The 12,220-nt window shown below is 60.7% G+C and overlaps 2 protein-coding genes across 2 annotated transcripts in view; one reads left to right on the forward strand and one right to left on the reverse strand.

The window, feature by feature from the left end:
• The window catches only part of THAP4 (THAP domain containing 4), a 36,331-nt gene extending 24,451 nt beyond the window's left edge, over positions 1–11,880 (reverse strand). Inside the window, exons 1-2 of the mRNA XM_056108393.1 lie at positions 11,700–11,880; positions 9,101–10,260 (exon numbers count right to left, since the gene is read on the reverse strand). Of these exons, the coding sequence (XP_055964368.1) occupies positions 9,101–10,260; positions 11,700–11,776 (1,237 nt within the window). The 5' untranslated portion in view covers positions 11,777–11,880. The remainder of the gene's footprint in view (positions 1–9,100; positions 10,261–11,699) is intronic.
• The window catches only part of SNED1 (sushi, nidogen and EGF like domains 1), a 537,305-nt gene that overhangs the window by 270,498 nt on the left and 254,587 nt on the right, over positions 1–12,220 (forward strand). The gene's annotated exons all lie outside the window — the stretch shown is intronic.

Below are 12,220 nucleotides of genomic sequence, written 5' to 3' on the forward strand. Positions count from 1 at the left end.
GCCAGGTCCAGACCCCAGCAGGAGTGACCCCTGAGCAGTCAGGAGTGAGCCCTGAGAACCATCAGATGTGACCCCAGAGCCAAATAAATAAATGTTACTGGGAGATGTGGACAGAACTCTGACGACTACAGAAGCCGACAAGTGGCTCTGCACCGAGGAACAGAGCAGTCCCTGGTGCTGCCCAGGCGCTCTTCTGGGGACCGCTCTGGCAGCAGCTGCAGCACAGACTGCCTGGATGGAAACTGGAGACTCTGTCTTGAAGAGAAACTTCCAGAAATTTTGATATTAAAAAAATGATTAAAAAAATTGACCAATGTGGGCTGGAGCCATAGCACAGCGGGTAGGGAGTTTGCCTTGCACACTGCCGACTCGGGCTCGATTCCCAGCATCCCATAGGGTCCCCTGAGCACCGCCAGGAAGGAGTAATTCCTGAGGGCAGAGCCAGGATTAACCCCTGTGCATTGCCGGGTGTGACCCAAAAAGCAGAAAAAAAAAAAGACCAGTGATTCTTCTATTACAGAAATAAGTCGATTTTCTAGTTCCTTGAAAATTCTTATGCTATGGGGCCAGAACAACAGCACAGTTTGTCTTGCACAGAGCCGCCCTGAGTTCGATCCCTGGCATCCCAAAAGATCCCTCGAGCACTGTCAGAAGTAATTCCTGAGTACAGAGTCAGGAGTAACCCAAGCATCGCAGGCTAAGGCCCGCAAACATATCCCCCTCCCAGTGCAAAAAAACTTACACTAGATCACACTGCAATTTTCTACAGCCCTTTCAATAAACGCGATCTTGAAGACAAAGGGATAGAAAAGGAGTGTATGTCATAACCCAGTAGGACTGACTCCGAGAATGCACGGATAGTGCGGCATACAGAAAGTGCCCAGTGGGCAGGACGCTTGCCTTTCATGAGGCTGACCTGGATTTGATTCCGGAGACTGCACAGGAGACCCCAGAGCGCAGAGCCGGTGGGTGAGCACAGAGTCCTGAGCACAGCTGAATGTGTCCCCAAACCAAAAAACAGGGATCAGTGTTCATTGAAAATCACATGAATAAAGGAAAAAAATCATTCCTTCATTTAAAACTTTTAAAGAAGTTGAAAACTGATATAAAATATTTTAATACATTTAATCATGATAGACACAATAGGAGGAAAACTATCTCAACAAAATAAAGTCAGATACAAACAACAACAGGGCAAGAGAAATGGTACCTGCTTTGGACCCTGACGACCTTTTTTGATCCCTCGCACTGCATGAGGTGCCCTGAACGCCAGGGGTCACTTTGAGCAAAGAGATGGGAATAGCCTTTGTGCACAGCTGGGGGTGGCCCCAGACCAAAACCAAACACAACACACCAACACACTTGGTGTGAAACACCGAAAGCAATTTTTTCCCCTTAGTGATGAGATTTGGAAATGACCGCTGGACTAGTGCAGTTACTGACCGGATTCCACGGTACGTCAAAAGAACGCCTGGCTGCCCACCTACAAGACAGTCGGACTTCTTCGTCAAGACCCTGAATGAACGGTTTGATGCTCTTCATGTTCCTGGATCGAGCAGACGACACTGGAGACTACACTAGCACACGACAGGGACAAATGGAGATGTTACTGGCACCCGCTTGAGCAAACCGATGAGCAATGGATGACAAGTGCTACAAGTGATGTAAGAAAGTTTTTATCAGGACTTTAGAAAGATGCGAAGAGAGAGAGAGGAAGAAGTTTGTTCAGAGAGAACACAGGCTTCTCCACGGGGGAGACCAGCAAGGAGAGGGAGACAAGCGAGATTCGTCTTCAAGGGAGAACACGGGGGTGAAGAGGAAGCCCAAAAGCAATCTCTTAACGACAGGAACAAGACCAGAATGCCCACCTCTATTCACATTCTGTGAGTTTTGCCCACAGGGCTCAGAAATAAGAGCAATGCCTTCTAGTTTTTTGGGGTTTGTGTTGGGGCTTCCTCCTGGCTCTGTGCTCAGGGATCACTCCGGGTGGGACTGTGGGGAAGAAGTGATTTGAGGGCCAGGGATGGGCCCCAGGGACAGAACCTGGGAATGGAACCCGTCCCTAAAACAGCTGCCTTGCCTGCCGTGCTATCGTTCCGTCCTCAATGCTTCACTTCTAAAAAGAACACATGGAAACTGGAAAGGAGGCAGGTGAATGATCTGTTTGTGGATCTTTGTTGCCAGGTCTTAGAGAGAAAAGATCCAAGAGTCCAGAAAAATGCTGTTAAAGCCCCTAAGTGAATTCAGCAAAGCAGCACCAACAAGACCAGTGTCCGTCCTTACGGACAAACAGTCATGCACAAACTATGAACAGCCTCGAGGAAATCCCAAAAACAAGTCCACTCATAAGGGTACTAGAGCACGACATACTTGGGTATGTGAATCCTGAAAGTGAAGTGTGTACCCGGCAGCCCCACAGCCAGACAAGGTCTATGTACCCCACGGCCAGACCAGGTGTGCTCACCCCAGACAGACCAGGTGTGCTTGCCCCATGGCCAGCAGTGTGCAGCCCCACGGCTAGACCAGGTGAGCAGCTCCCAAGGACAGACAAGATGGGTCACACTAGGGCACATGTTCCAGTTAAGGGAGAGAAAGGGGGGGAGAAACGGGAAAAGGGCAAAACGGGCTTTTCTCCAGAAATGCACGAGATGGGAGGAGGCACGAACAGAGATGTCCACCACACCGGCCCCGCTGCAGCAGCCAGCAGGACAGCCCCTGGCACAGCCCAGGCAAGGGGAGCCGGAGACCTCACACACAGCAGCAGGCGTGCAGACACACCGGGCACTGCGACCCCAGCACTCCTCAGCACACTGAAGACGATCATATGCTCTGACGATCCCTCTCTCGGCGGATGCCTACAAGCGCCAGAGGGGTTCTGAGGAGGTATCTGTACACCCAGACTCCTGGTACAGTATTCCTGATATCCAGAAGACAGAAGAAAGCCCAGGTTGGTGGAGGGCTGGGTGAATGAAAACTGGAGGGAGAGTTACTCAGTCTTACAAAAGAAGAAACTTCTGCCATAAGCTCAACGTGGATGGCCCTTGTGGGCAGTAAGATGGGAGACAGAACGTCAAAAAAGATAAGCAAAACGGGCCGGAGCGATACTAGAGTGGGGAGGGCGTTTGCCTTACACGCGACTGACCTGGATTTGATTCCTTGGCACTCCAGAGGATCCCTCAAGCCTGCCTGGGTGCAGAGTCAGAGTAAGCCCTGAGCACGCCGGGTGTGGACCAACAGCAGAAACAACACGAGAGCAGGACTGCATTCTGCGACAACTTTTGAGCTCTTGGAATCAGACAGGTAGAAAGAAGGGATGGAAGGGAGGGGAGGGGGGAGGGGAATGGAGGAGCGGAGAGGAGAGGAGAGGAGAGGAGAGGAGAAGAGAGGAGAGGAAAGGAGAGGAGAGGAGAGGAGAGGAGAGGAGAGGAAAGGAGAGTAGAGGAGAGTAGAGGAGAGGAGAGGAGAGGAGAGGAGAGGAGAGAAGGGTGCCTTGCAGGGCCAGCTCCCAGAGTGGAGAGAGCTGCTCAGAGCTACGATGGTTGGTGGGAGGGCTGCAAACACCAGGAAAGTACTGAGCACCAGTGAAGAATACATTTGATTCAATCAAATCAAACCGGACACCCACATTCCACAGTTGCCATCTAGACTTACTGGCTCAGCTCCACAGGTTCATGACTAATCTCGGAAGAGACACAAGTCAAGCCACTAAAATCCACGGGTGCAGGAGTCTCGCAGCTGAAAACTAGGGTGCCCTCAGGAGGGGGTCAGGCTGTGTCCCTGCCCTGCTGAAGTCCCGGCAGCGGCACCCACACCCAAGCAGCACCACGCCAACAGTCCAACTTTACAACTAATCTCTGCAGAGATGCCAAACCGATGGAAATTCCAGGTACACCAAGTTTCAGGCTGAGGACTCTGGGGTCTTCCCAGGGTGCAGGTGGACGGCCTCCCCCCTCCCCATATGGCAGGAATTCCCCACAGCCACATAATCCATCTGCCTAGTTCTACAGATCCTAGAGTTCCTGGAGATGCTGCCTTCAAATTCCACAACTGACATCCTGGTAGGAGCACAGCAAATCTGATGGGAAAGTAGCATAGATGCCAAATGAGCACATTTAAGAGCAGCAATGCACAAGGCTGGAGAGCTTAAAAACAAACAAAAACAAAAACCCCACTCAGACAAGGGCTAGATGACCCCACTGCGAGATACAGCTCTCGCAAACTCTCTTACTCAGTTTGTTGGTTTTGGGGCCACACCGAGTGGTGCTCAGGGGTCACTCTTGGTTCTGCACTCAACAATCACTCCGAAGGGCGCTTGAGGGGAACATATGGAATTCTGGTGATCAAACCCCGGCTGACTGTGTGTAAGGCAAACACCTTACCCACTTACCATCGCTCCGGCTCCTTAAATACTTTGTGATGATTCTATTAGGCATTTAATTGTAACAAGTGACATAAAATTATTTCGTGTATGCTAAGAGTGGAGGCGTGGGAGGCTGGTGGGAAAGTGGGACAATGATGAGGGTAAGGTCACTCAGGTGGTGGGATTCGCCCTGGAACACTGAATGCCTCAAACGACTATATTATGAACAAATTTGTAAACCACTGGAGCGATAGCACAGCGGGTAGGGCGTCTGCCTTGCACGCAGCCAACATGGCCGACCCGAGTTCGATTCCTCCGCCCCTCTCGGAGAGCCCGGCAAGCTACCGAGAGTATTCGATATGCCAGACACAGTAACAACAAAGTCTCCAATGGAGACGTTACTGGGCCCGCTCGAGCAAATCGATGATCAACGGGAGGGCCTTTACTTTACTTTACTTGTAAACCACAGTGGTTAAATAAAGTACAAAACTAACCAAACTAGAGCCACCAAGCTATGAACCCCGGTAACCCGAAACACACCATGGCAGTAGGCAGCTGAAAAGGCTTGTTCCGCACCCAGCACACTCTCCTCCTGAGAGTCTAGAAAGGACACAAGTGTTGCTCATCCACAAAACCCTGAGTGTGTGTGCGTATGTGTGCGGGCACGTGCACGGGGCTTCAAGCCAGCTGAGCACCTGGGTGATGCATGCAAACTCGCGTGGAGATCCAGAGCTAGGGGACACTGTCACCTCCACACTCACTGAGGGACCCGCAGAGCCCGGCGGGAGGGAGGCATTCCGGCAGCACCTTTGAAACACCCCCAACTGCCCAGCCAACAGGTGCAAGTGCGGCCGGCTGGAGGCCCTGCACTTCTGTGTAACTGGCACGTTTGAGAATGCTCAGAACGCAAGGAACCAGGGGTGCCAGGAGGGAAGGGATGAGAAGGGAAATGCGCCTCCTCAGGGACCTGGTGAAGGATCAGGCCCGGATCTGCTGCAGGTAATGCACGTGCTATACTCGCTGGTCTGTGGCTCTGGCCCCAGCCCTCTGTTTCTTTCACGCGTGTGAAATCATTCTGCGGACAAGAAGGCTGGACCCCACTCACTGCAGAGTGCCTGGCTGCACTGGGGACGTTCAGACTCTCAGGAAGCAGGAGGGATCAGCCGGGGGGCCTTGGAACTGCTGGACAACATGCTGGACATGAGGGTCAGGCTTTCAGGCATGCTTATGCCGGACCCGAGTCAGCTCAGGGAGCACACGGTGTTAGCCCCCTCAGCTTCCCGGGGCAACTGGAACCTGCCACTAGCCCCCTGCTGGCATTACCCTGCAGTGAAGACCACAAAGGAAGGAAAGGGCACACGGCCACATCACCAAAAACCCTCAAGCGAACAACAGGTCCCTTCATTGAGCAACAGACTTGTCCTGCAAACTGAGACCAGGGGCCACCGAGAGAACGCTCTGAGGATGAACGAGAAGCCCAGGTCTGAGGGGGGGACCGCGGGTGGACCCCTTGCTGCAGCCCTGATTCTGGAGCCGTGTCCACCCCGCCTCGCTGGCCTGCTAACCGGTATGCGCCTCTGCCTCTCCGCTGGTGCCCCAGGACCTCCCCTCCAGGCCCACCCAGCTCTGGCACCAGCTCCCTCTGCAGCCCCCAGAACACGCTCCCAGCAGCCAAGCTTTCCTCCTCCCTGTCAGGGCTCAGGCCCCCGACAAAGTGCCTGGTCATCAGCCCCTCCTGCACCTGCCCCAGTGCGGGCTACGGAGCTCAGCTCCGAGGCCTTGGCGGACAGTGACCCCGTGTGGCCACTGTGCTCCATTCCAACCAGCACTGTGGCCCAGACCAGCACCGGCTTCCTCTGGAGACCAGCAGGACCCCACAGGGTGGGCTGGGGCTTCAGATCTTTCCTGGTGCCTCCAGTCTGAGCCCGCCCCCGGGATGCAGGTTCTCTGGAGTCTGCCTTGGTGTGGAACCTGTGGATTTTTCTGGCTTTGGGGCCACGTACAGTGGTGCCCTGGGTTTACTTCTGGCCTTTTCTTGGGAATCACTCCTGGCAGTGTTCGGGGAACCCTTCGGGATGCCAGGGGTCAAACTCAGGTCAGTCATGTGCAAGGCAAGCACCCCACCCACGACTCCCCTCCAGAGTTTACTGCCCACGAACGGCAACAAACAAAAACGACCATTTCCGAAAAGGAGACGTTTGGACGCAAAGAGTGAGTCTTGGGTTGAGTCCCTGAGATCAGAGTAAGTCAGCACCTAAACACCTAAGCAAATGAACAGGGGTGAATGTAGGAGCCAGTGAAACGTATGCTCACATCGTTACGCTGGCGGATGCGAAACCCAGGAGACGGAGCTGCCACTGTCCCAGGAGTGGGCCACAGGGGGCCACGGCAGGAGCTGCAGCCTGCGCGCTGACAGGGAGTGCCCAGGACAGCAAGGCCGCAGCTCCGAGCAGAGCACCTGCTCACAGGCCTGCACTCCATCCCCAGCACGCGCAAGGCCTGGCACGCCAGAGCAGACAGGAAGGGAAGATAGCGGTCTCAGCTCAGAGGCACCCTCAGAAGAATACAAAAAGAAACAAGAAAGCGAAATCAGAAAACTAGAGCGGCAAGTCCCGAATCTAACACCTTAATCACAACTGTAGACTACAAGCTGCACAAAGACGAAGACGGTCAGCCTGAGCTGAGCTCCAGTCCCAGGCCTGCTGGAGGTGGCACAGGGGCCTGGGGTGGGCAGACGCTTCATTCTCCAACGCTGCTAGGAAGAATCCTTGAGCACAGAGCCAGGAGTAGCCCCCAAACATTGCCAAGTATGGCCCCAACTTCCTCCCTGAAACATTTTAAACTTAGAAAAAAGGTTTAAAACAGAAGACAGGGACTCCAAATGAGAACAAAAGTAGGTGTTTTCTTGGGTCAGAGAACAATACAGCAGACAAGGCATATGGCCAACCCAGGTTCAATCCCTGGCACCCCATTTGGTCCCCTGAGCCTGCCAGGAGTGAGTGATCCCAGAGCAGAGTCAGGAGTAAACCCTGAGCACTGTCAGGTGTGCCCCCCCCCCCCAAAAAAAAAGAGTTTTCCATGTCAGTTCATCTAACGTGAGCTTGAAGCATAAATGAAAACTGGCCGCCATGCGAGATGTCCCTCTGGGCTCGTGGAGACGCCCCTCACTTCTACACAGGAGCACGGAGTCGGGAAAACTCTGCGAGACCCTGCGGACAAGCCTGCTTCAGTGCTGCTGAGAACAATGGGTCCAAGCAGAGAGGCAGCATTCTCCTCGAACCCTGCTGCCAGACCCCCAGCGTAGTGAAGAGAGCACTGGTCAAGCATGCATAGACATGGGTTTGATTCCTGACACCCCACACGGTGCCCTGCACCCCGCCAAGAGGGGTCCCTAAGCACTGCTGGGTGTGGCCCCCCAAACTAAATTCAGACTCTCCTGGGGCTGGAGAGAGAGCCGGGGCTGGAGCACACACTGGGCATTTGGGGCGTCCAGAGTCCCCAAGAACTTGCCCGTGAGGGAATCAGGACCAAGAGGACAGACAGAAATGGGCAGCAGGAAGCCCATGGGTCCGAGGGTACCAGCACGTTCCTCCGGAAGCCAAAGCCAAGAGCGAGCGCACCAGGAAGTGGCGCGGCCCCGAGGAAGCACTGCAGGAGACACAGAACAGGGCCGAGCACTTCCCCAGGGTGTGGGCCTGGGGGTGCAGGAGCCCCCGCACAGCCCTCACAGGGACCTTCTCAGTGTCCTGTGAACACTGATCCACACCAAGGGAGCAGGGGGCACCAGCATGTCCCCATCTAGAAACATGCAGAGGACTCTGTCTTCCTGAACAAATCACCTCCAGAAACCAACCTGCCTAAGTCCTAAACGGTGAAACAGGGTGAGGGCGGGCAGAGCAGAAACAGCAGCAGAAACACGCGGCCGGCCGCTCCACACAGGTGTGCAGAGAGGGACGCGTCAGCAGGAGCAGTTGGAAAGATCTGCCCCCAACTCCCAAGTCAGGAGGGAGACAGGGACAAGACACAGCACCTCCGGCGCCGCCGTTTTCTCTTTTCACAGAGCCATGGCTTGAAAGAACAAATGCTTGAGCTTTCTACAAAATCTTTTGTGATTTTGGTTGGTTTCTAGGCTACACGTGGTGGCGCTCAGGGCTCACCCCGGCTCTGCGCTTGGGGGAACCATGTGCGGCGTCGGAGGCTGAACGCGGGTCAGCCGTGTGAAAGGAAAGGGTCCTGCCTGCTGTCCCGTGGCTCCAGCCCTCTCGATGTGGTTCTGGAGGGGGCTGGATTAGCCGGCTTAGAGACACTCCTAGCCACACGCGCGCAGCCAGGCCGGACCACCCGGTGACGCTGCCTGGGCCCAGCCTGCTGGAGTAAGCAGAGATCCAACTCTGGTCCTTGTGCCCCTGCCCCAAGCCACCTCTCCCCCGAAAGAAACGGTTATCAATGCTTAAAGAAAGCGCACCTCAAGACCCTCGACCACAAGCCAGAGACTCTCCTGGGACTTCCGGGGTCTCCTGCCACTTTCCCCTGATGACTCGCTCTGCCTGACCTCCGGGTAGATGCTGACCCATCAGGATGGGGGAGAGGGGCTTCCCCACTCCGGTGGACTCACTGTGCGGGGCATCATCCTCTGCCTCGGTTCCCCCCTCCCCTTCAACCCCCCTGCCCCCCAGCCCTGCCCCTTACTTCCCCTCTGCTGAGGCCCCTCTTCGGACGGCGGGGGCCCCGGGTACTGACCGCGGCCGGGGGCCAGCAGGCCGCCCAGGCGAGGGGAGCTGGCTCTGCGCAGCTGGTCCAGCTTCTCGCGCAGCTGGCGCAGCTGGCTGTCGGAGCGGCTGACCCGCTGGCGCAGGCTCTTCAGCTCGCCGTTCTTCTTCTCTACCTGCTCGCGCAGGCAGCACACCTGGCTCTTGCTCTGGCGCGCGGAGAAGCAGTAGGAGTGCAGCGAGTCGATGAGCCTGCAGGCCCCCGAGGCCGAGAGGATGACCTCGTTGATGGACATGGGGCTGGCGTCGCTCTGTGCGCTCTGCACGGCCTCCGCGGCTGGCTTGGGGGTGACGTCGGTGGGGGGCGCCGAGGGGCTCTGGGAGGGCTCCTGGGGCGTCGCAGTGAGCGTGGAGCTCGGGGGGCTGTGGGCCAAGCCCTTGTCAGGCCCCAGGCTGGTGCCACTGCAGCTGGGCTCGGGGTCTCTCTTCAGCCTCTTGCGGTCGACAGGCTCTCGGGGCACCGACGGCCTCTCCCGAGCGTGCTTGGAAGAGAAGCTGTAAGAATGAAGAGAGCCGATGAACTTGCAGGCCCCCGAGCCGGGCGGGGTAAAGTCATCCATGGAGATGCCGCTCCTGTCAGCCGGGGCCCCGTCTTCGCCGCCCTCGCTTGCGGACGCACTGCCGGTGCCCTGGCTGCCCGAGGACGAGGACGAAGAGGACGAGGAGGAGGACGACGTGCTGGCCAGACCCTCTCCGGGAAAGCCGTCCGGTGCCGGCGGCCCCTGCTCGGAAGAGGCTCCGGGGAAGGCCTCGCCCTGCAGACAGGCTCGCTTGCCTCTCCGGGGCTCGGGCTGCGCCATCGGGCTCTCGCTCGGTGCCGACGAAGACGCTACAGCGCCTCCGCTTCCATCCGCCTGGCCCCCACGTGCCCTCAGGCCCCCCAGGGCCTTCCTGGGGTCCTTCCTGCGGGCGCGCCCATGGCCTCCAGCCGCCCGCTTCTTCTCGGCCAGGTGGAAGATGGAGGGCACGGCGGTGGGCTTGAGCAGGCGGTGCTGGTCCTCCAGCCTTCTGGAGAAGCTGTCCTTGGTGAAGTGCTCGCTGCAGAGGAAGGAGTACTTGGTGGGGGTCCAGTTATCCCTCTGGACGGCCTTCAGCCACTGCAGCAGGCGCTTGGAGTCCTTGAGGGGAAACCTGCGAGGGAGACGGCGGTGACCGAGGAGCCGAGCGCCAGCCGAGGGCCCGCCCGACCCCTGCCCCGACACCCCAAGCCAGTGGCCGCGACAAGCCCCAGCCCAGGGCCCACGCGACCCCCGCCCGCACTCCCAAGCCGGCGGCGACAAGTCCCAGCCCAGGGCCCACGCAACCCCCGCCTGCACCCGGAAGCCAGTGGCAGCGGCAACAAGCCCCAGCCGGGGGACCGCGCGACCCCCACCTGCACCCCAAGCCGGTGGCGACAAGCCCCAGCCCAGGGCCCGTGTGACCCCTGCCCGTACCCCAAAGCTGGTGACACAAGCCCCAGCTCAGGGTCTGTGCGACCCCCGCCCGCTCCCCGAAGCCCGCAGCGACAAGCCCCAGCCCAGGGCATGCGCGACCCCTGCCTGCACCCCAAGTCAGTGGTGTCGACAAGCCCCAGCCCAGGGCCTGTGCAACCCCCGCCCGCACTCCCAAGCCGGCGGCGACAAGTCCCAGCCCAGGGCCTGTGAGACCCCCGAAGCCCACCGGACAAGCCCCAGCCCAGGGCCCACGCGACCCCCGCCTGCACCCCGAAGCCGGTGGCGACAAGCCCCAGCCGAGGGCCCGCGCGACCCCTGCCCGCACCCCAAAGCTGGTGGCACAAGCCCCAGCTCAGGGCCTGTGCGACCCCCGCCCGCTCCCCGAAGCCCGCGGCGACAAGCCCCAGCCGAGGGCCCGCGCGACCCCTGCCCGTACCCCAAAGCTGGTGGCACAAGCCCCAGCTCAGGGCCTGTGCGACCCCCGCCCGCTCCCCGAAGCCCGCGGCGACAAGCCCCAGCCGAGGGCGCGCGCGACCCCCGCCCGCTCGGGCTTGGATCCTGGTGGGGTCCGCGCAGGTTTGACAGCACGTGCTTTCAGTTCGCGGAGGACCGGGAAGGTGGAGCCCCGGGTGCGGGCCGGGCCGGGCCGGGCCGGGCAGGGGAGGGGACGCGCCCCGCCGCAGGGGGGCCGCCCGCCCGGCTGCCGGCCCGCGACCCCGCGGCCCCGCGACCCCCGCTCCCGCCCGCGCCGCGCCGTCCGGCCCGGCTCCGCGAAGGGCAGGGCCGGCCGGGCCCGCCGCAGCCGCGCCCGCAGCGCGACGCGACCCGCGGGGGCGGCGGGCACAGCCCTCGGGGCGTCGGGGCGTCGCGGCGTCGGGGCGTCGGGGCGTCGCGGCGTCGGGCCGCGGCCCCCGCCCGAGTCGGGCTCGGCCGAGCCGGGGGGCGGCCCGGAGGCGGCGGCGGCGCGGCCGCGTGCGCGCGCCGCGCGGGGGGCGGCGGGCCAAGGTCACGGGCCGGCGCTGACTCACGCGGGGTCCGGGCCGCGGCCTCAGTTTCCCCGCGCGGCGGCGGCGGCGGCGGCGGCGGCGGGGGCGTGGCCGGGCGGCGGCGGCGGCGGCGGCGGCGGCGGGCGCGTACCTGTGGAAGGACACGGCGCGCTTCTCCCCCTTGCCCTGCCGGTTGGAGCAGTTGGCGGCCGCGCAGCAGATCACCATCTCGGGCCTCGGGCCGCCGCGCCGCCGCCAGCGCGGGCCGTCGCCTCGCCGCGCCGAGCCCCGGCCGGGCCCGCCCCGAGGGGAGGCGCGCGGCGACACGGCGCGGGGCGGGCGCCGGCGCGGCCGCCGTACGGCAAGATGGCGGCGCGCGGGCGCGGGCGGCGCGGGCGCGGCGGCCAGGCGGGCGGCCAGCGCGAGCGGCGCCGGGCCGCGGCGGGCGCGCGGGGCGGCCGCGGCGCGCGGGCGGGCGCGCGGGGCGGCGGCGGCGGCGGCCGGCGGCTCCGCGCGCCCGCCCGCGCGCCCGCCCGGTCCGTACGGCAAGATGGCCGCGCCGGGGGGCCGGCGGCGCGCGGCGGGCGGGCGCGCTCGCCCCGGGCCCCCGCCGCCGGCCCGCGCCGGCCCCGCGCGCTCCGACGCTCGCGCCGGGCGGCCCGCCGCCGCCGC

This window comes from Sorex fumeus, unplaced genomic scaffold (genome assembly GCF_029834395.1).
Source record: "Sorex fumeus unplaced genomic scaffold, SorFum_2.1 ptg000207l, whole genome shotgun sequence".
Classification (NCBI taxonomy): Eukaryota; Metazoa; Chordata; class Mammalia; order Eulipotyphla; family Soricidae; genus Sorex; species Sorex fumeus.